Below are 23,514 nucleotides of genomic sequence, written 5' to 3'. Positions count from 1 at the left end.
GACATAACACTTCTCAATACATATGTACCCAATCAGGGAGCATTGAAATATATAAAGCAAATACTAACAGAACTAAAGGGAGAAACTGACAAAAACACAATCATAGTAGGGGATCTAAATATTCCATTGACAGCTGTAGACAGGTCACCCAAACAGAAAAATCAATTAAGAAAAAATCAGCCTTAAATGACACATCAGAATGAATGGACATAATTGATATTTATAGAGCCTTTCACCCCAGAACATCATATTATACATTCTTTTCCAGTGCACATGGAATATTCTCAAGGATAGACCATATGTTGGGTCACAAAACTAGCCTCAATAAATTTAAGAATGCTGAAATCACACCAAGCATATTCTCTGACCACAATGCCTTGAAATTAGAAATCAACTGCAAAAGGAAGTAAAGAAACCTATAAATATGTGCAGATAAAACAACATACTACTAAAAAATGACTCGGTCAAAGAAGAAAAAAAAGGTGAGAGCAAAACACATATAGAGACAAACGAGAATGACAATATGACACATCAAAACTTCTGGAATGCAGTGAAAACAGTAATAAGAGAGTTTATATCATTATAGGCCTATCTCAAGAAACAAGAGAAATCCCAAGTAAACAACCTAACATTATATCTTAAAGAACTAAAAGAGGAAGAACAATGCAACCCAAAGTCAGAAGAAAGAAAATAATAAAAATTAGGCCTTCCGGCCAAGATGGAGGTGTAGGCAGATACACTTTGCCTGCTCGCACAACCGAGACAAGGAGAACAACAACTAAAAAACGTGTGGGGGTTGCAGCAACTCCCATGCCTCACAGGAGAGTCCATTGGAGTCACCCACAGGGTCCTAGAATGTACACAAACACATGCACGCTGGAATCAGCACCAGAAGGGCCCAATTTGCTTGTGGGTAGCGGGGGAAGTGACTGAAAGCCAGCCCAAAGCCAAGCAAGGTACTGTTCCTTCTCTGACACTTCCCCCACATAGAGTGCCACACTGTAGCAACCTGGGTTGCCCTGCCTTGTTAAATGCATAAGGTTCCTACCCTTACTACATAACAGGTGCCCTGAGATAAAAAAAAGGTCCAAAGGAAAGAACAGATCAAAGCCTCCAGAAAAAATACAACTAAGTGATGAAGAGATAGCCAACCTATCAGATGCACAGTTCAAAACACTGGTAATCAGGATGATCACAGAAATGGTTGAGTATGGTTGCAAAATAGAGGAAAAAGTGAAGGCTATGAAAAGTGAAATAAAGGAAAATGTACAGGGAACCGACAGTGAAGGGAAGGAAACCAGGCGTCAAATCAAAGATTTGGAGCAGAAGGAAGAAATAAACATTCAATCATAACAGAATGAAGAAACAAGAATTCAAAAAAACAAGGAGAGGCTTAGGAACCTCCAGGACACTTTTAAACATTCCAATATCTGAATCATAGGGGTGCCAGAACGAGAAGAGGAAGAGCAAGACATTGAAAACTTATTTGAATATATGATGGAGAACTTCCCCCAATCTGGTGAAGGAAATAGACTTCCAGGAAGTCCAAGAAGCTCAGAGTCCCAAAGAAGCTGGACCCAAGGAAGCACACACCAAGACACATCATAATTACATGACCCAAGATGAAAGATAAGGAGAGAATCTTAAAAGCAGCAAGAGAAAAGGAGGCAATTACCTACAAAGGAGTTCCCATTAGACTATCAGCTGATTTCTCAAAAGAAACCTTGCAGGCAAGAAGGAGCTAGAAAGAAGTATTTGAAGTCATGAAAGGCAAGGACCTACATCCAAGATTACTCTATCCAGCAAAGTTATCAGTTAGAATGGAAGAGCAAATAAAATGCTTCCCAAATAAGGTCAAGTTAAAGGAGTTCATCATCACTAAGCCCTTCCTAAATGAAATGTTAAAGGGATATATCTAAGAAAAAGATGATCAAAAATATGAACAGTGAAATGACAACAAACTCACATCTATCAACAACTGAACCCAGAAAAAAAACTAAAACAAAATAAGCAAACAACTAGAACAGGAACAGAACCACAGAAATGGAGATCACATGGAGGGTTATCAGCAGGGAGTAGGAGGGGAGAGAATGAAGGAAAAGGTATAAGGAGTAAGAAGCATAAATGGTAGATACAAAATAGACAGGGGGAGGTTAAGAATAGTATAGGAAATGGAGAAGCCAAAGAATTTATATGTATGACCCATGGACATGAACTAAGGGAGGGGGAATGCTGGTGGGAGGGGGGTTGCAGAGCAGAGGGGAATTAAGGGGAGAAAAAAATAGGACAACTGTAATAGCATAATCAATAAAATATATTTTACAAAAAAGAAAGAAAATAATAAAAATTAACACAGAATTCAAAAAAATAGAGAACAAAAAGAGTATACATAAAATAAATACAACATAGAGTTGTCCTTTGAAAAGATTAATAAAATTGACAAACCCCTGACTAGATTCACCAAGGAAAAAAAAAGAAAAGACTCATAAACAAAATTAGAAATGAAAGAGGAGAAGCTACCACAGACGTCACAGATATACAAAGGAACATGTTAGAATACTAAGACTACAAGGTCTGTCCAGAACAAGTCCAGCCATTGTTAATGTAATGAGAATAGTTAGAGCAATATCGATGTAACCTGGCAGCCAAGGAGAGTGGACTGGAATGCACATGCATGAACAATGACAACTTCACTGTATTAGTCATTGGGGGTGGTAGACACCATTGAGTGAGCATGTGCACTGTGTGGTCGTTGCATTTAAAATGACTGAGTGAGTAGAGCAACAAATCTGCATCAAATTTTGCTTTAAGCTTCAACATTCCTCCATGGAAACTATTTGGATTCAGTAGGCTGCAAGTATGGGCAACTGGTGACTGGCAGCTTCTTTATGACAATGTGCCTGCCCATGCATCAAATCTGATACAGAGTTTTTTTGTGAACCATCCAATCACCCAGGTGACTCAGCCTCACTACAGCCCAGATTTGGCATCCTGTGACTTCCGGCTTTTCCCAAAACTAAAATCACCTTTGAAGGGGAAGAGATTTCAGACTGTCAGTGAGATTCAGGAAAATATGACGGGGCAGCTGATGGCCATTGGAAGAACTGTGTGAGGTCCCAAGGTACCTACTTTGAAGGGGACTGAGGTGTCATTGGCCTATGTGCAATTTTTCTGCATTTTCTTCAATAAATGTCTTTATTTTTCACATTACATGGTTGGATACTTTCTGGACAGACCTTGTATATAAATTCAATAACCTAGAAGAAAGAGGTAAGTTCCTAGAACAATATAACCTTCCTAGACTGAATCATGAAGAACTGGAAAATCTAAATAGACCAATCAACAGTGATGAGTTGAAACAACTATTAAAATTCTCCCATAAAATAAAAGTCCAGGACCAGATGGCTTCACTAATGAATTCTAGCAAACATTCAAAAAAATTTTGATACCTGTCTTTCTCAAAGTCTTTCAAAAAATTGAAGAAGAGGCAATACTTCCTAAGACATTTTATGAGGCCAACATAACTGTGATATCAAAACCTGGCAAGAATTAACACACGAAAGAAAACTATAAGTCACTATATCTGATATATACAGATGCAAAAATCCTAAACAAAATATTAGCAAATTGCCCTGGTTAGTGTGGCTCAGTGGTTTGAGTGCCAACCTGTGAACCCAAAGGTCACCAGTTCAATTCCTAACAGAGCACATGCCTGGGCTGTGGACCAGTTCCCCAGGTGGGGGAATGTGAGAGGCAACCCATTGATGTATATCTAGCACATTGAAGTTTCTCTCCCTCTCTTTCTCCCTCCTTTCCTCCCCCTCTCTCAAAAAATAAATTAATTAAAAAAAATACTAGCAAATTTAATACAACAATATATCAAAAAATAGCCCTGGCTGGTATGGCTCAGTGGATTCAGCACTGGCCTGCAAACCTAAAGGTCACCAGTTCAATTCCTGGTTAGGGCACATGATTGGGTTGCTGGCCAGGTCCCCAGTTGGGGGCTTGGGAGAACCAACACATCAGTGATTCTTTCCCTCTCTTGGTCTCTCCCTTTCCCCCTCTAAAATAATTAAAATCTTTTTAAAATACATCAAAAACAATACATCACAATCAAATGGTGTTCATTCCAGGGCACAAGGATGATTCGACATAGGCAAATCAATCAAAGTAATACAGGATTTCTATCCTTGATTAGTAAAATCAAGGATAGAAATGTGATTTTATCAACAGATGCAGAAAAAGCATTTGATATATACATTTATGATTAAAATAATAAAATGGGTATAGAAGGAAAATACTGCAACATAACAGGGGCCATATATGACAAACCCTCAGCTAATATACTTAATGGTGAAAAACTTAAAGCTTTTCCTCTAAAATCAGGAACAAGATAAGGATGTCCACTCTCACCACTCTTACTCAACATAGTTCTAGAAGTCTGAGCCGGAGCAATTGGGCAAGAGAAAGAAGTAAAAGTGTCACTTTTTGCAGATAACATAATTCTACATGTAGAAAACCCTAAAGACCTTACCAAAAGACTATTAAAAACAAATAGAGTAAATTTGCAGCATACAAAACCAATGTGCAAAATCCACCATTCCTATACAATAACAATGAAATTTCAGAAGATGAAAAAAAAAACAAAACAAAACCCAACAAACTATTCCTTCGGAATTGCAACAAAAGAATAAAATACCTAGGAATAAATTTAACCAAGGATGTGAAATACCTATGTACGGGAAAGTACAAAGTATTATTAAAAGAGATTGAAAAAGACAAAATAAAATGGAAAGATGTTCTGTGGTCATGGACTGGAAGAATCAACATAGTTAAAATATCCATATTATCCAAAACAATTCACAGATTTAATGCAATACCCACCAAAATCCCAATGTCATTTTTTAAAGAAATAGAACAAAAAAATCATCAGATTTGTATGGAATCAGAAAAGACCCCAAATAGACAAAGCAATCCTGAGAAAAAAGAATGAAGCTGGAGGTATTGCACTACCTGGCTTCAAATTATACTACAGACCAACGATAATCAAAACAGCATGGTATTGTCAGAAAAACAAAAACACACAGACCAATGGAACAGAACTGAGAGCCCAGAAATAAACCTCCATGTACATGAGCAAATAATTTTTGACAAAGGAGCCAAAAACACTAATGGAGAAAAGAATATCTCTTCAATAAATGGTTCTGGAAAAATTGGAAAGCCACATGGGATGAAATTAGACTACACTTTGTTCCCATGTACAAAAATTAATTCCAAATGGATCTAAGACCTAAATATAAGAACTGAAACAATAAACTACATAAGAGAAGACACGGGTACTAAACTTATGGACCTTGGTCTTACAGAAGATTTTATTAATTTGACCCCAAAGACAAGGGGAGTAAAGGCAAAAATAAATGAATAGGACTACATCAAACTAATAAGCTTCTGCACAGAAAAGAAAAAAGCCAACAAAACAAAATGGCAACCAACCAAATGTGAGATGATATTTGTACACAACAGCTCTGACATGGGGTTAATATCCAAAATATATTAAAAACTAATAAAACTCAACACCAAACAAACAGTCCAGTTAAAAAATGGGCAGAGGACCTAAACAGACATTCCTCCCAATAAGATATACAAATGGCCAAGAAATATGAAAAGATGGTCAACTTCACTAGCTATTAGGAAAATGCAAATGAAAACTACAATAAAAATACCACCTCACACCTGTTAGAACAGCTATTATCAACAAGACAAGTAATAGTAAGTGTTGAAGAGGTTGTGGAGAAAAAGGAACTCCTATTTACTTCAAGTAGAAATGTAATCTGGTACAGCCACTATGGAAAACAGTATGGCTATTCCTCAAAAAATTAAGAATATAGTTACCATATGACCCAGCAACCTCTCTTCTGGGTATCTACCCGAAAAACTTGAAAACATTTATTCACAAAGATATATGCATCCCTATGTTCAATGCAGCACTATTCACAGTGGCCAAGACATGGAAATAAACAAAGTGTCCTTCAGTAGATGACTGAATAAAGAAGGTATGTATATACTATGGAATATTACTCAACCACAAGATGAAAAGATGAAATATTGCCATTTGCAACAACATGGATAGAACTTGAGAATATTATGCTAAATGAAGTAAGTCAGTCAGAAAAAGCTACAAAGCATATGATTTCACTCATACATGGGATATAAAACTGAAACTCACAGAAACAGACAACAGTATGGGGGCTACTAGAAGGAAGAGGGGTTGGGGAATAGCAAAGGGTTAGGAAGCCAAATATATGGTGATGAAAGGTGATTTGACTTTGGGTGGTAGGCACACAGTGCAATATACAAATCATGTATCAAAGATTCTACACTTGAAGCCTATATAATCCTATTAATCAATGTCACCCCAATAAATTTAATAAAAATAAATAAAAATAAACATTTGTTGAATGAATAAATTCCTACTTTTCACTATGTTCATACTCCTGAAAATCAGGATGCCACTGCAAGAAAACAGGGAATGAGGAAATTTTTATGTCCCTAGGGTTACCATAAACACCTAAGGTAAGAAATTCGGTCATTAAGTCCAGAAAACCTGGCTACATCACCTTGCTGGCCAGCAGTCAATTTTTTAATCATGTTGATACATCACTGTTCACTCACCATTCATGCGCCAGATCTTCACTTGACGGTCATCTGCCCCAGATACAATAAGGGGCATAGTGGGATGGAAAGCAGCCCAGTTTACTCCACGATCATGACCCTGTGGAAAAAAAAAAAGTGGTTCTTCTAAAATGGCTTTATGTCTATTACTCAAAGAAAGCCAATAAACCATGCTGGTAGTTAAAGTGTCTCTGATTTGTACTCTTCATATAATAAGACTATGCTGCTGTAAGATCTGAACTAGAGTTACTATGTCAATCTATCCAATATTATTCCCAAGTTCAACTTCATTTGCATTTGTGATATACTGCCTGGTTTTGTTACTTACCTATTTATAAATTTCTCCAACTAACTATAACATCTCAAGAATAACAACCAGCCCTGATCAATATGGCTTAGTTGGTTGGGCATCATCCCACAGAGTAAAGGGTCGCTGGTTCAATTCCCAGTCAGGCATATGTCTGGGTTGTGGGCCAGGTCCCTGTTTGGATCATGTGCAAGAGGTGGCCAATCAATGTTTCTCTCCCTTTCTCCCTCCTTTCTTCTCTCTCTAAAAATAAGTAAATAAAATCTTAAAAAGAAAAAAGGCCAATTTTATAACTTAATGAAGAAATTCTCAAAGTGTAGTTGGAATACACTTTGATTGATCATCAAGATTCTTTTAGGAAATCTGCAAGTTCAAAACTATTTTCATAATAACTCTAAGACATTATTTGCCTCTTCATTTTCCTTTCTCTAAGTGTACAGTTTCCTAGAGGTTACATGACATGTGATGTCATTGCTTTAATGGCTAATGGAATGTATAATTATACATTTTATATTTTAAAAGTTATTATTAGCTTTAAAACATTTTAAATATGGTAAAAATTGACAGCTATAACTCACATTAACAAAAACCCTTTGGGATCAATAACTTTTAAGAATATAAAGAGGTCTTCAGACCACAAAGTTTAAGTACTACTAATTTTTTAAGATATATTGTACTCTATGTTTATAGTTGTACTCTGTATTGTGACATAATCATTGATAAAGCAGTTTTGAATTAGCACTATTTTTGGGAGATATCATGTGGTGAAAAGCACATGGGTTTTGGAGTCATCCAAGTTGCAATCTATTTACTAAATACATGTGGACTTCGGTAAACTGCTTAATTTTTCTAAATCTCAATTTTTTAATCTCATTTCAGCAAAATGAGGTTAACAATGTCTACTTCAATGGATAACTGTGAAGATTAAATTAGGTATTTTTTAAAAATCTATTTCTATCTTACACTTTTGTATTTTTCTACTGTGCTTGCAAGTTACTTACACATGGTTGGTTCCCAATAACTTTGATTAAATCCCCCGTTCTCACCCTCAATCCTGTTCTCCCTTACAATAGGCTTGAGAATGGGCTCTGCTTTGGGATGGTGATGGAGCCTACGGCAGCTTACTCCTTCTCTTCTGTTTCTACAAGGTAACAAGACTCTCCCTTAGGTAGCATGTAAGTTTCATTTCAGTGGACTCACCCACTATTCTATTTCCAGTGCCTCAAAACAGTGCCTAGCACTTAATTAAGAACTGCATAAATCATTATTGCAAGAATACACACTTCAATGGCATACTGTCAGTGTTTCCCTGGAGAAGAGCCCATAATCAGCTGATGGTTCTAAAGACAAGTACCTCTAGTACATGCTTCACCACTGCATCCGTAGTTCCAAACAGATCAACCCCAGTTATTCCTCTCACATCCGACTCCACTGCGCCAGGGGACAAGTTTTTTTTCCTTAGACCTTTGCGGGGGTAAGGAGTGGAATGAAAGATATAAACATGTTACTAAAAAGCATACCGTAACAAACAAAGAAAGGTGCAGTGATACACTCACATTAAAGAAAAGGGAGAAAGAAATTTAGAGACTCCTATCTACTTCTTTCTAGAAATGTTCAAAATATTGAAGAATGGGTATATTCACTGCATTTTCTTCTGCTCCCTTAACACTTAACAGGCCCACTACTGAGATTTCTCCTCAGAAGACAAGGGCCAAACTTCTAACACAACTTCTTCAACAAATCTTACCTCGAGAAGTAAATATTCAATTTCTACTTTACCACTTTCAACTTCATGAAATCTATAGCAACTTTCATTTCACCATCTCAAAGAATTTTCAAAGAACAGGTATTTGAGGAGACCACAGCTCAGTGTTTCTCAAACTGGAAGCTTTTAGGCAATTCATAAGGAAGTTCTAAAAGAGTTAAGGACAGTAGGCCTATTAAATATAAGACAGCTATATGGTGAAAGATACTGTAAACTATAAACTATGTAAAAAGTGTACTCATGTCTTCTACTTGACTCTTGGGAGGGGACACAATAATTCAATCTGTCATGTCCCATTAAGCTCTTGCTTAAAAGACTGGTAATAGATCTGAATACATGTACTCTGTCATTAAAACCTCTGGAGGCTAGTTTCATTGGGAGGAATTAGCCCATAATTTGAAAACAATGGAAAAAAGACACCAGGATAAGAACAGTGTTATTCGCAGCCATAAAAAAGAATGAAATCATGCCATCTTCAACAACATAGATGTACCTAGAGGGTATTGTACTAAGTGAAATAACTCAGAAAGAAAAAGGCAAATGCTGTGTGATTTCACTTAAATGTGAAATCTGAAAAACAAATGAACACATAACAGAACGCATAACAGAACAGACTCGTAGAACATTTTGATGGTTGCCAAATGGGAGGGGGTTTAAGAGAGTGGGTAGAAAAGGTGAAAGGAGTAAGAGGTACAAATTGGTAGCTACAGAACGGTTATGGGGGCCCTGGCTGGTGTGGCTCAGTGGACTGTGCATTGGCCTGTGAACCAAAGGGTCGCAGTTTCAATTCCCAGTCAGGGCACATGCCTGGGTTGTGGGCCAGGTCCCCAATGGGCAGTGCTTGAGAGGCAACCATACATTGATGTTTCTCTCCCTCTCTTTCATCCTCCCTTCCATCTCCCCCAAAATAAACAAACAAACAAATAAAAGTAACATCTTTTTTTTAAAAGTTTATAAAAAAACGGTCATGAGGATGTAAAGCACAGCACAGAAAATATAGTTAATAACATTGTAATAACTATGTATGGCCTTGGATGGGTACTAGATTTACTGGGTTGATCACTTAGTAAGGTATATAATTGTCTAATGATTGGATTGTACACCTGAAACTGTAATTGAAAAGTAAAAAAAATTATTAAAAAGAAAAAAAAGTTATTTGTATAGGACCCAAATTTATGGCAAAAATCACACTGACCTTAAAAGCTTAGTATTTGTGCTCTATATTCAGAACCAAAATTATAACATCACTACCTTACATTTGAAAAGAACTTTGTGGTTTTCAAAGTAGTCTAATATATGTTCTGTGATTTGATCCTGATAGTAACCTTTTGAGACAGGCAGGCAGGCATAATTATACCAGTTTATGAATATGGTAATAGAATGGGACTCAATTCCCATCTTTTGATGTAGTTTGGGAGGTGGGGCAAAGAGAAAAATGGAACTACCTGGTATTTGTAAAATAAAATCAAATATCTATAATGGGAGAAAATATAAGCTATCATTGAAAATATAACTTAAGTAGTTTTAAGCATAAATTTTGGCATCTGTAGGACAATACTAACATTTGAGTTTAAAAATAACATTTATTTTCATTGCATTAGAATCATAATCTCTCTTCTATTATAGTGGCATGTAAACATCAGCATCAGAGAAGTAAGTGCTTAAAAGGACACAACAGTTTTAATTATCTTGATTTAGCCAATAGGTAAAGAGAAATAAAGCCAAAGCTTTAAAAGGCAAAACAAAACACTCGCCCAAAGCTTCATAAATATATTATCACAGGGCTGCTTCCTTTCACTTATTTCACATATCCCTTTAATGGGATCTGTCAACATTTTCTGAATCTGGGGTATGAAACAGATTCGAAGAAAAATACAGCTGTGAAGAACTTCACCTCCAATAAGCTTCAACAAACACATTAAAGGGAAAGCTGTATGACAGAATAAAAGCCTTTGTTGCACTTGCTTATAAGGATCCATGAAAGAGGAAGGGCAAATACAGACAGATGAAGTGACAGGCAGTGAAAAGATACTCAGAGAAGAAATAATTAAGTCTTCAACAAGTCACTCACTAGGACTGAATGACAGATGGAAAATTTCTATAGCAGCTACTCAAATCCAGAGGGAGGAGAGGATACTTTCAGAATGGACCTGTTTGATGCACACCTCTAAGTGGGAACCAGGGGAAGTAGTAAGAAGAGAGGGATGAGAACAGAAGTTGGCAGCAAATTAATACTTTTTTAGTAGTCACTGCAAAGATTAAACCTGAATTGCATGGGTTTGACATACAAAGGTGTCAGCACATTAAGATAATTTCAGTTTACTTGGAAGCTTAAGATAAAAAACAACCTATCTTCTATATATCTATATTTGGATTGTAAGTATTTTTTTGCCAGGCTAACAAAAAAGATTCAGGTTAAGCTAAGCCCCATGGGGTTCAATTCTCATGGGAGAGGTATCAACAAGACAGGTTTCCCTTTAAAGATGTTTTCTTATTGCTTACCTGGCTCAGTGTGTCCCCTTTCAGACATCCAAAAAAATTAGAATTTTGAACAGTTCTCTAATAGTGAAGGTATTCATTTTCTGGCTCAGAACTAATGTTTCCTCTCCTGGAAATATTAGTTCTGGTCCCTAATATATGTGAAAGCTAATTCCTCTTCCTGTGGTCAAACTTATTGGAACTCAGGCAAAAATAACCACTAAAAAGAGTATTTTATTTCTAGAAAAGGAAAGAAAAAATGTAAAAGTCTAACCCAAAAACTCCTTCCATTTGGTTAATACCAAAGCATCTCCTTCTACTCTGGGTCAGGGGTTTTAGAAATCAGAACAGTTTTGAGTAGAGAAAAACACTTATTAACGGTAAAGAGAGCATTAATATCTGTATAGCAGTTAGCACAAAATTTTCAATATCAGATTGTGACGTTATTACAGAGTAATCCATGCACTTCACACCTTCAAGAGCAAGTATAAACCCCAACTGAGGTCACACTCTCTCTTCTCTTCTCTAATAAGAACCTTAATACTGATGCAAAAATGTTCTCCTGCCTACAAAAGAGAAAAGAATTTCTTGCCTTGAACATTTCATGATCACTAATGAGAATCCATCTACCTAGCTGCCCCAGACTGCATTAGCTGCCACAGGGAAACTGCTGTGCTAGTAACAGGGGGCATAAACTCTGAGAGTAGAGCACTGTAAAGCCCTTCTCAACCCAGTGTGCTACCAAAGAATTATGGTAAGCCCTAATGGCCAAAGCATCAATTTATGCATGTAACAAATTAACTTCTTTATGATCTAGAATGGCATTTGTTGAACACCGTTCTTAGAAGAACTGAGAAAACAGTCACTCAAAGCATTTCTGTAGCTCTAATTCTCTCACAGAACCCCAGATGGGAGAGGCTATTTTAAATATTATAACTACCCCTGACCAGTTGGAACAGCATATGCCAGGATCCAACCCCATCAGGCTCCTATGCCCTGAGACGAGAGGTTGTTTTGAATGTGCACATAGTGAAAATCCACGAAAAGCCATAGCTAGGTCCTGGGAGAGTGAAAAATAAGCTCCCTAGTACTTGCAGTGAGGAGAGGGCACAGGCTTGCAGTGTCTGTGCCTAACTCCTCCAGCTGGCATGGCTGGTCAACATCTGAGTGTACTACAAAACACCTACCAGTCTGACGAAAAAGTGCAATGGCAAATGCCCTAGCTGAAGATGGTCCAACTATCTCCAGTACAATCTTGTTTTACCACTCCCTTCTAATTTGGAACCTTTGAAAACTATAAATGCCACATGATCTAGAGGTCTACTCTCCAGCTGTCCTTATCTTCCCTTGGGCTTTCCGTGCTACATGAATCTTAAAAAATACCTATCACAACATTCCAAATGCTACACTCAGGAATTCAAATTTTCAACTTGTTGTTTAAATTGGCTTGTTGGGACAGCAACTACCATACTGCCCCAACCCACCAAGCCACAAAAGAGTTGAGAAAAGTTACCACCTTGGCTATATAATACAGTAGGGTGACTCCTTTATTATCAAAAAAGAACCAAGCAAGACCTATGAGGAGGCCTTCCTTTTACAGAATGAAAACACTGTTTTATAGTCTAACCATGGACCTTTCAGAGAACCTGATTTCCAAGAATTTATAAGGCAACAAACAAATAGAGATAATATAGCAAATGATAAATAAACTTAACTGAGCAGAGAACCACAGCATTTAGTTTCATTTCCCTATTTTGACTTTCAGCAAAGCACATTCATTTCTCCATCAGGTCGATCTCATAGCTATAGTCCTTTCTCTGAATTTGAATTTTCTAGTTAGCAACTTGTCATGTCTTTTCCATACAGCACTAAACATTTAAATACTATCACAAAATCAAGATACACAAACTATGAAAGGAGGGATTATCCCAACTATCCAAAATCTGTAAGTTACTTTAACTTCTGGTCCTAGAAGCCTGTTCTAATATTAAAAGGTATTCTGGACATACCACTCCCTATACCACCTCCCCATGCTCATTACATTAGAAGAAATATAAAAGACTTTCCTATTTCTGAATAAGGCCACAGTATACAAGAGTTCTGCTTCCCTACACTAATTTATTTCCCAAATTTGTTTTTGTCAAAGATTTAAAAAAAATTTTAGTGTAAAGCTTGATTCTTAATCAGATTCTGCCAATGGTATATAGATTTTAACTAAAACTGATCTAACTAAAAAGTTCAACTTCCACCAAATTAAGTAAATTTCCTAAAGCAACCACTTTTCTTAGGAAATACCTCTAACATGAAGAACCATAAAAGCAGATTTAACATCTTCAGAAACAAATATGCTATTATTTAAGAAGAGAATATTCTAAATTTGCCTGTTTCAAGCTAACTACCTTCACTATTTTAAGCAATTGCAGTTTTGTGCCATACATGACTAGGTTTTCCCCTGAACTTGGGCAGCTCACCAGAAATATCCCAAACACGCACAGTCTGGTCCAGGCTGGCTGATACAACCAGGTCTTCAGAGGGGTGGAACTGAGCACACATTACATAATGGTTGTGCCCTGTTAAAACACTGCAAGAATTTAAAAAGAAAGACAATACCAAATTAGAGGCAGGAATCACCAGACTAGTACATATTAAATACCTCTCCATAGTCAACAGATGCAAATCCAATCATACTTTTTTCGAGACAAAGACAAGTCATCCTAACAATTAGAAACTAATAATAAACAAGGTCAGCTGTTTTAACAATAGCTCTCCCTTACTTCTAATGCTCTGGTATTTAATATTATTGATTTCAGGAGAACTGAGATGGCACAGCTCTCCTCTTAAAGACACCTTAAGATATCAAAATAAATAGAATCTTAGTAATTCTTACTGAAAACTATCTGTTAAATTTTAATGGAATATCCCTCTTAAAGGGCATCATTTTAAACAGTCCTTACATCTTCATGGAAAGCTCAAGGCCAAACACAAAGCAAGACAAAGGTCTAGACCCTGACTCAGGTTTCACAAGAACAAAACTGAAAACTAGCTAAAAGTTTTGTTCTAAAAGCCTAACTATATGACCTCCTTTCTCTGGTAAGAAATCAGAAAATCCAGATTCATTTTTACTTGTAAGATTACTTCTATATTTACCATTTTGTACATAAAATCATCTTACAAATACAATCAGTAATTAATCATCAGACACTGTCCATTAGGGTAGAGAGATGATTATTCTCAAGAGAAATTGATTGTAAGGAAGAATGAAGAGCCCTGCTTTACCAGACACAGGTTCTAGACTGCCAGTTCCACACTCGGATGGTCTGATCATCTGAGGCACTCAGAATCCAAGGATATTCCTGAAAGATATTCCAAATAAAGGGTTTGAACACTAAACAAATGTGTTCTTTCAGGCTCCTCTAAGAACACATTCTTCAGGGAAACTGAAGAATGCTCTATAATCAGAGGCACCTCGGCTACTTACATGATGAAAAAATGTGGTACGTATATAGTCTAAGTGCCCTAGTAATGTGAAGAGACAGCGCCGAAGCTTGTAATTCCAAACCTGCAAAGACAGAAATATAGCTAAGGAATAGGACCTGAGGGTTTTGAGCCTCTATGTTTGGATTTATATTTGGGCATTTCTAAATAGGTGGTAACCCTGACAGGGAGTCTTATTTAAAGTCGGAGGGGAAAAGACCAAATAACCTGTGGGGAAGAAAAAAAGGCAAGGCTAGGGAAAACCTAAAGCTAAAACTATGGAAAAGTTTTTCCTTTCTTTGGGGAGAAACCATCTCTAATAAGTTGAGACAAGATGCTTATTCAAGCTTAACTTGAAGCTCTTCTTCCTACTGTATAATTGTTCTCAGCTTTAATACAGATCTCTTAAGTGCTGTACTGATCATCTTAACTCAGGGTAAAAAGAAAAGTAGGACAAATACTATAACTCCAAAGGAAATAATATAACATATGGCATCATCTTCTCTTAGTCTCTTAACTTGGTGGCAAATGATGCCAAAACATTCATGATCTATATTCATCTGCCATGCAAAGAGACTTTAACTCATTACTACAGAAAATATCACATTGCTCAGTTAGGCTAAGCAAAGCAGAGAAACATCATATTCAGATATAAAGTTGACTTTACTACCAAAGTACCAAGCATCAATGGGCACAAGGGAAGAAGACACTAAAGTCAGGGGCATAACTGTAAGACAGCTCATGCTGCCCACATAGAAGCCCCCCAAAAAAGTACAAAAATGAGAGGTCTGATGCCTTTTATTCTTTTTTTAACATTTAATACTCGTTTATAATCTCTCTTGGCCAGCTTGTGACTATTCTTTCAACTTTAAATAAAATTTTTTTTCTTAATTACAAAATTCAAACAACCCAAAAGTAAGATTGTGCTAAAAAAATATAAAGTCCCTAAAGGTGGGGTATTTGTCCATCATGCTCAACACTATACTTCAAGCACATAATACAATAGCTAACAATTAGTAAGTGCTCAATGTGTAGAATTGAGAAAAGATAAGTAACACAAAAAGTGAAAGTATCCCAAGACCTTCACCTTCATCTATATATACAGCAGAGTTGGGAGTTTCACACAAATATTTAGGTCATGCCATAAGTACTATTCTGTAACTAGACTTTTTTCCCTTACAGAGTTCAGTGTTTTAAACTTTCATATACTTAGCTTCAAACTGCCTTGGCTCCTTTATAGCCCTCTATCAAACTCCAGAACTATGAATCCTTAAAGACCCATAGGGTATATAGACTCTGACCATTTGCTGGGCTTCTATCTTACTCTTTCTAAATCTGGATATAGCAAACAATATATTGATCCATAAATGTGACTTTTTAAGATAATCCCCCTTTTATCAGAGAAATATAAATTAAAACCACATTATGATAGCACTATATACCTACTAGCTAGGCTAAGACAAATTCATAACAGTTTTATGAGACATAATTCAAATTCCATATAATCCACCCATTTAAAGTATAGAATTAAACAGCTTTTACTACATTCATAGTTATGCACCATCACCACAATCAATGGTGGAACAGTCTAGCACCCCCCCAAAAAAACTATACCCATTAGCAGTCACTCCCCATTTTTTCCCTAACCAGTGCCCCCACTAACCATAGACAACCACTAATCTACTTTCTGTTTTATAAATCTGCCTATTTTGGACATTTCACATAAGTGGGAGATAACTCCTTTTTAAAAATATTGTTTTGGAAAAACTTTTTGTGGAAGTAACCAGAGCAAATTTTGCTACCCAAAAAAAAAAAAAAAAAAAAATCAAAGACTCTGGCTCCAGCTCATGCCTTTTTATCAGTCAAGCTTCTTCAAAGAATTGCCTGTATTCTATCACTGCTTCTAAGTGCTACAAAGATCACTTAAGCCCTGCTAAATAAGCAACCCAAAGGTTACTTGGTCTTTACCTTATTCTGATCACCTTCTCCTTCAAAAAATTCTGTCCTTCCTTGGTATCCAAGAGTCCTCTGCTTCTCCCTCTTGATTCATCTCCAGCCTCTCAAATCATTCTATACTAACTTTACCTCGTCTATCTTTTAAACGAGTTTGTTTTCTCATTCGACATAATCCCTGAGTGGTATGTGCTAACTATTTCTGTTTTGGTTCCCTCTTTCACGATGACAACTTGCCAAAATTATCTCCAGTGCAGACATATCTCCACTACACTGTCCTTTAGGTACCTCAAACACATCAGAGGCAAGATAGTATTCATTACACATCTGTGTCCTCCCATTCCACCATATGAGTACATGATGAGAAGTTAGCCGTCTGCTACCTAGATGAGGACCTTCATCAGACCACAACCATGCTCACATCCTGATCTTGAACCTCCAGTATCCAGAACTTTGAGAAATAAATTTCTGCTGTTTATAAGCTACCCAGTGTGTGGCACTTTGTGATAGTGGCCCAAACAGACTGAGATACCATCCTCTTCCACTTCAGAAAATTGTCCTTTCTCTTATTTTTCCTTTCCTAGTTAATGGTACCCCTTTTACCCAGTGACCCAAACAGAAACCTGAGATAAATAGAGTAATCTCATTTATTTTCCTTTACCATTCCTCCAACATCCATGCATGTTGGAGACTTACTGATTCATTTCCTTGAGTTTTTACATTGATCCTTTTCTCCATTTGGAATGCTACTGCCTAAGCTCAGGCTCAGTTCATCTCTCACATGGACTCCTAACTAGTATTTCTGCCTCCAGTCTTGCCCAATTCACCCAATATTCTCTTGACACTACCACCAAATAATCTTTTTTAATATATTTTATTGTTTATGCTATTACAGTTGTCCCATTTCCCCCCTTTACTCCACTCCATCCTGCACACCCCCTCCCTCCCACATTCCCCCTCTATAGTTCATGTCCATGGGTCATACATATAAGTTCTTTGGCTTCTACATTTCCTATACTATTCTTAATCTCCACCTATTTTCTACCTACCATTTATGCAACTTATTCTCTATACCTTTCCCCTCTCTCTCCCCTTCCCACTTCCCTGTTGATAACCCTCCATGTGATCTCCATTTCTGTGGTTCTGTTCCTACTCTAGTTGTTTGCTTAGTTTGCTTTTCTTTTTGTTTTAGTTGTGGTTGTTAATAACTATGAGCTTGCTGTCGTTTTACTGTTCATACTTTTTACCTTCTTTTTCTTAGATAAATCCTTTTAACATTTCATATAGTAAGGGCTTGGTGATGATGAACTCCTTTAACTTGACCTTATCTGAAAAGTAGTTTATTTGCCCTTCCATTCTAAATGATAGCTTTGCTGGATACAGTAATCTTGGATGTAGGTCCTTGCCTTTCATGACTTTGAATACTCCTTTCCAGCCCCTTCTTGCCTGTAAGGTCTCTTTTGAGAAATCAGCTGACAGTCTTATGGGAACTCCTTTGTAGGCAACTGTGTCCTTTTCTCTTGCTGCTTCTAAGATTTTCTCCTTATCTTTAATCTTGGGTAATATAATTATGATGTGCCTTGGTGTGTTCCCCCTGGGTCCAGCTTCTTTGGGACTCTCTGAGCTTCCTGGACTTCCTGGAAGTCTGTTTCCTTTGCCAGCTTGGGGAACTTCTCCTTCATTATTTGTTCAAATAAGTTTTCATTTTTTTGTTCTTCCTCTTCTCCTTCTGGTACCCCTATAATTCAGATGTTGGAATGTTTAAAGATGTCCTGGAGGTTCCTAAGCCTCTCATTTTTTTGAATTGTTTCTTCATTCTTTTCTGATTGGACATTTCTTTCTTCCTTCTGGTCCACACCGTTGATTTGAGTTCCAGTTTCCTTCCTGTCACTATTGGTTCCCTGTACATTTTCCTTTGTCTCTCTTAGCATAGCCTTAATTTTTTCATCTAATTTGCGACCAAATTCAACCAATTCTGTGAGCTTCCCGATTACTAATGTTTTGAACTGTGCATCTGATAGGTTGGCTATCTCTTTGTTGCTTAGTTGTATTTTTTCTGGAGCTTCAATCTGTTCTTTCATTTGGACATTTTTTTTGTCTTGGTGCACCTTTTAAGTAAAGGGGTGGAGCCTTAGGTATTCACCTAGGTGGGGTAAAGCTGCATTGTGCCGCTGTATATGTGGGGGAGGGGTCCAATAGGGAGCAATGGTGCCTGCTCCACTCTCTGCCGGATTTCAGTCACTCCCTCCACTATCCACAATCAAACTGGGCCCTTCTGGTGCTGCTTCCCAGGTGGTTTGTACGTTCTAGGACCCTGTGGGTCTCTCCAGCAAACTCTCCTGTGAGGCTGGGAGTTTCTCCCACTGCTACCTCAATCACCACAGGTATTTTTAATCAGTGGTTTGAGGCTTTATTTCCCCACGCTGGAACTCTGGGTTGCACTGTCTCTCACCTGGTCCACCAGCTGCTGCCTCACCGGCCAGCTGTAGCTTTGCCCACCCCACTCCACAATCCGCCACCTCACTGGTTTGGCAAGCCACAGCCTTGCCTCAAGTCCTCTCTGCCCGGCTGCCCATCTCCGCCCCTCCTACCGGTCTGGATGAATGTTTCTTCTTTATCTCCTTGGTTGTTGGACTTCCATACAGCTCAATTTTCTGTCAGTTCTGGTTGTTTTTTTTTTTTTAATTGTTGTTGTCCTTCTTTTGGTTGTGCGAGGAGGCACAGTGTGCCTACTTATACCTCCATCTTGGCCGGAACCAAGTATCTTTTTAAAAAATGTGTCATTCCTCTATGTAAGCCCCTTTAGTGGCTCCTTGTTATCTGTATAACACCCAAACTGCTGAGTGCTGCAAACTCCATGATCACTTCACATTGAAGTGCTAAGATCACTATCTCTCACCTTTTCTCCAGATTTTATCCACACAAAACTACTTACAAGTTTCTTAAATGTATCCAACTACGTCATGCCTTTTTTTGTCTTTGTACCTGAATTGCTCTTCCATATTTCACTTTTGTTATCTCTCTATTGCATTACTCACTAAACTGTACAGATATTATTTTGGTATATATTTATCACTTCTAGTAGAATAAAAACTCCTGAAGACCAGAGATCATTTCTTATTTATTTTTGAATTCCCAAAAAATAAAACAGTGTATGGTACACAGTAAACATTCAACAAATCTTGATGAATAAGTGCTCTGTATAACGTTGTCAAAAGCATGAGCTCTGTATGAGTAAAATGTACTACTGCTTTTTTATAGACCCTTCCACAATTCCCAAACCCCACATTCTCTGTTCTTTAATCCCAATAATGACAGATCCTCTGTACCTTAATCTTATAGTCATCTCCTCCAGAGACAAACAATGGCTGCTGCTTATGGAAGTCAATGCCTCGGACTGGACCTGAAGAAGAAGGCAGGCAATATATGTTAAAGAGAGCTACGCTTCCTAATCTCCAAGGTGATCCTTATTCAGAATTTTTCAGTTCTAACCCCTCCACATTTTTTAATCGTAAAGGAATTAATGTCAAACAAGGCTTAAACTATTCCAGAATAAAACATATACTTACATCTTTAATTTCCTCCTAGAAACTATTATCTTACCATCGTGTTCATCAAACTTGTCAATAAGGGTACACATCCGATAGTCCCATAACTGGATGACCCCATTGTGTAAACTGGTCAGGATCCAGGGTCTTTTGGGGTGAAAACTGAGCCCTGCAGGGTGGGGGGACAGAGAATGATCCAGTGAGTGAAGTAAGCCCCACAGCCTCACCTTCTGACAATTCTGTTAAGAAGGAACAGCCTAGGTTAATTCTAGGTTCATTTATTCATTCACTGGATGCTAGACTTTGTTAATTTATGTTATGAGGTGCTGGATTTTTGTTATATTCCTTTAAATATTGTTGGGCTTTGTTTTAGGATGCAGTTAAGTTACTTGGAATCAGATGATCCTTTTGAGTCTTGCTTTTAAGTTTTGTTAGGGTGGGTCCATAGCAGCCTATAGTATAGGCCAAATCCGGCATTACTGTCAAGGAAATACCCTTCTGAGGTCTCTGTATGATGCCATGTATTAAGGAGGTCTTTCCATCCTGGCTAGTAGGACCACTAACTATTCTCAGCCCTATGTGAACTTCAGGGAGTAATCTGCCTTCTTTTCTCCAGCAGTTCCATTCCAGTCTTTGGGTCCCTTCTTCACATGAATTAGTACTCAAAGGCCTGACAGGATTCCTTGCAGAACTCCAGTTTTCTCTGAGCACCTCCCTCTTCTCTGGTATTCTGCCCAGCCAATTCTAGCTGTCTTGGCTTCCCTTAACTCTAAACTCTAATCTCCTCAGTGAGACCCCAAGGTTCTACTCCCCTCCCTCTACTATAGCCTGAAAACTCCAAGTACTAAGCTAAAAACAATCATAGGACTCATCTTGTTTATTTCCCTTCTCTCAAAAATGACTTTCCTGCAGTGACTGTCATCCAATGTCTGAAATACTTTGTTTTATACATTTTATTCAGTTGTGCAGCTGTTTAAGGTGGGAAGATAAATCTGGTCTCTATTACTCCATCATGACTGCAAACGGAAGTTGAAGGAAGTACCATAGTTGCTGTGTATAATGTGTGCTTTTTTGCCCACGTTTTTGAGAGAAAGATAAAGATGCACATTATACATGGGTAGTACTGATTCTGTATCTATATAAATGTTTTTACTTCTTTTATTTATGCGTATGCATTAAAAGTATAACTCTAAAAAGCAGTAACAATATCCATATGCAAAATAATACCCTGGAATACAATAATTGGTTGTATTATTTGTTATATAAAATTTCTTGTAACATATATGTTCAAAAATAAATGCTAAAATTCCTTTGTAATACAATAAACAAGCATTTAAATATAGAGAAATAAAAAAATTGAATTAAAAAAATTAAAACAAGATGTTTTTCCTGAAAGTTTGGGCCAAAAACGTGGGTGTGCATTATACACAGAAGTGCATTATACATGGCAAAATACGGTAACAACTGCTAACAATTTGGAGTGTATTCTTTCACATTTTTAATGTAGACCATATCACTTTATGAAAATGGAGATAACAATGTTTTCCTGCAAACTTATTTACTTAACTATATATCATGGATCTCACTACATCTAAGTACTATATATAAGCAAAACCTCATTTTTTTAGTGACTACAAGGTACAAATGTACCATCTTAAAATTATTCTAACGATGAGCATTAAAGCTTCCCCCCTGTAACTCTTGTCTATCAGAAAACAGGGCAAAATTGAGATACTTCTACATATACGGACTATTTGCATTATTACTGCTTTAGGCTAAAGACTTGAAAGTGGGACTGCTCAGAACAGGGTGTGTGCATTTAATGTTTTGGCAGATACTGTCTGACTGCAAAATAAATGTATAAATATACAGACTTTTGTAAAGGTACCCATTTTGCACATGTTGGCCAACATGGGATATTATCAGTTACTTATTTTGTTTGTTTTACTAATCTAAGGCCAAAAAAATAAAGGTATTCTCACTTTCTTTTTCACATTTCTTTCATTACTAGTGAGGTGTATAATATTTTTGTGTTCTTTTTAAAACTTTATCAAGATTTAATTTTCTCTCTTTTTAAAATTAGTTTACATTCAATATTATTTTGTATTAGTTGTAGGTATACAGCAAGGTGTATAATATTTTCACGCATTTATTGAACATTTCTTGTTTTACATTGTATATTTTTCCATTAGCTTGTTCCCTTCTTACCTTTATGATAGAGGAACACTTATTAATGGATATTAACTCTCAAATATCCTGAAAACATTTTTTTCCTCACTTTCCTCCTCTACTGCCCAATAAAAAATTATGGGCAGAAAATACAAGGATTATAAAGATCCATTTCAATCATCCAAGAATTCTTAATAGTACTCATCATGATCACATTCCCACAAGACTTAGAAACTGTTCAGAATCTATTCTCACATTAAAAAATGGCCCCTAGTTTCTGAGCCTGAGTCTGTGCCAGGCACTGTAATAAGCATTTTTCATATACTTTTTCATTTTCATAGAGAATGTTAATTGTTCACATTTTATAGATGAGGACATAGATTTAGAAATCTTAAGTGGCCCAAGGTCATAGATATTTTCGCATTCCAAAACAAGCCCACTGACTCCAACGGCCAAGTTCCTAACCATTTTGCTATGTTCCATCTTACTAAATATTCAAGATACATATCTTTTCCCAGTTTCAGAATACCCTACTCTTCTGCCTTTTCCACTGTAACATTCTAAGACACTACTCCTACAGTTTCAGCCATCTGCCCTCCACCACAACCACTGATACTCAAGCTCTGAGTTTGCTATATGTAGGAAATAAAGATGCCCAGTTAAATGTGAATTTCAGGTAAACCACAAACAATACCAAAAAATTATTCATTGTTTATCTGAAATTCAAATATAACTAGGCGTCCAGGCAACCTTATCAGGCTCAGACTTTATTGGGGCTACAGGCCTCTATGTCCTGTTTCCAGGTAGGAAATAAAGGCCAGTGGAGGCACACGATGTTAATCTGGTGCAGCCAGGGCCTCCTTAGGTGAGGTAGCCACTGCTCATCACCGAAAAAGCTACTGACTTGGGTAAGAATGGCAAAGGTCGAGACTCAGTCCCCTGGAACACTCCCTACAACACGGTCATCAAAAGCCAACACAGGGCCTTGGGAGCTGAACACACAGCATAGGTGAGGAGGAAGGGGAACGGAAAGAATAGGGAACGGGCCTAAAGGATCTCCTGAGGTGTGAGAACCACTACAGGTCTATCAAACAGCGAGAACACGCTAAATTAGAGTCGGCTGAAGAACACCCCGCCAAGGTCTAACC

At 37.2% G+C, this 23,514-nt stretch overlaps 1 protein-coding gene across 1 annotated transcript in view; it reads right to left on the bottom strand.

Moving 5' to 3' along the window:
- Positions 1-23,514, bottom strand: part of COPA (COPI coat complex subunit alpha) — a 58,702-nt gene that overhangs the window by 34,815 nt on the left and 373 nt on the right. Inside the window, exons 2-8 of the mRNA XM_024574875.4 lie at positions 20,253-20,366; positions 19,979-20,052; positions 14,701-14,781; positions 14,499-14,575; positions 13,694-13,803; positions 8,334-8,443; positions 6,673-6,772 (exon numbers count right to left, since the gene is read on the bottom strand). Of these exons, the coding sequence (XP_024430643.1) occupies positions 6,673-6,772; positions 8,334-8,443; positions 13,694-13,803; positions 14,499-14,575; positions 14,701-14,781; positions 19,979-20,052; positions 20,253-20,366 (666 nt within the window). The remainder of the gene's footprint in view (positions 1-6,672; positions 6,773-8,333; positions 8,444-13,693; positions 13,804-14,498; positions 14,576-14,700; positions 14,782-19,978; positions 20,053-20,252; positions 20,367-23,514) is intronic.

This window comes from Desmodus rotundus, chromosome 12 (assembly GCF_022682495.2).
Source record: "Desmodus rotundus isolate HL8 chromosome 12, HLdesRot8A.1, whole genome shotgun sequence".
NCBI classification, from domain to species: domain Eukaryota; kingdom Metazoa; phylum Chordata; class Mammalia; order Chiroptera; family Phyllostomidae; genus Desmodus; species Desmodus rotundus.
Note: the sequence above shows the minus strand (reverse complement) of the source record. Positions and strands in the feature narration are given on the sequence as shown.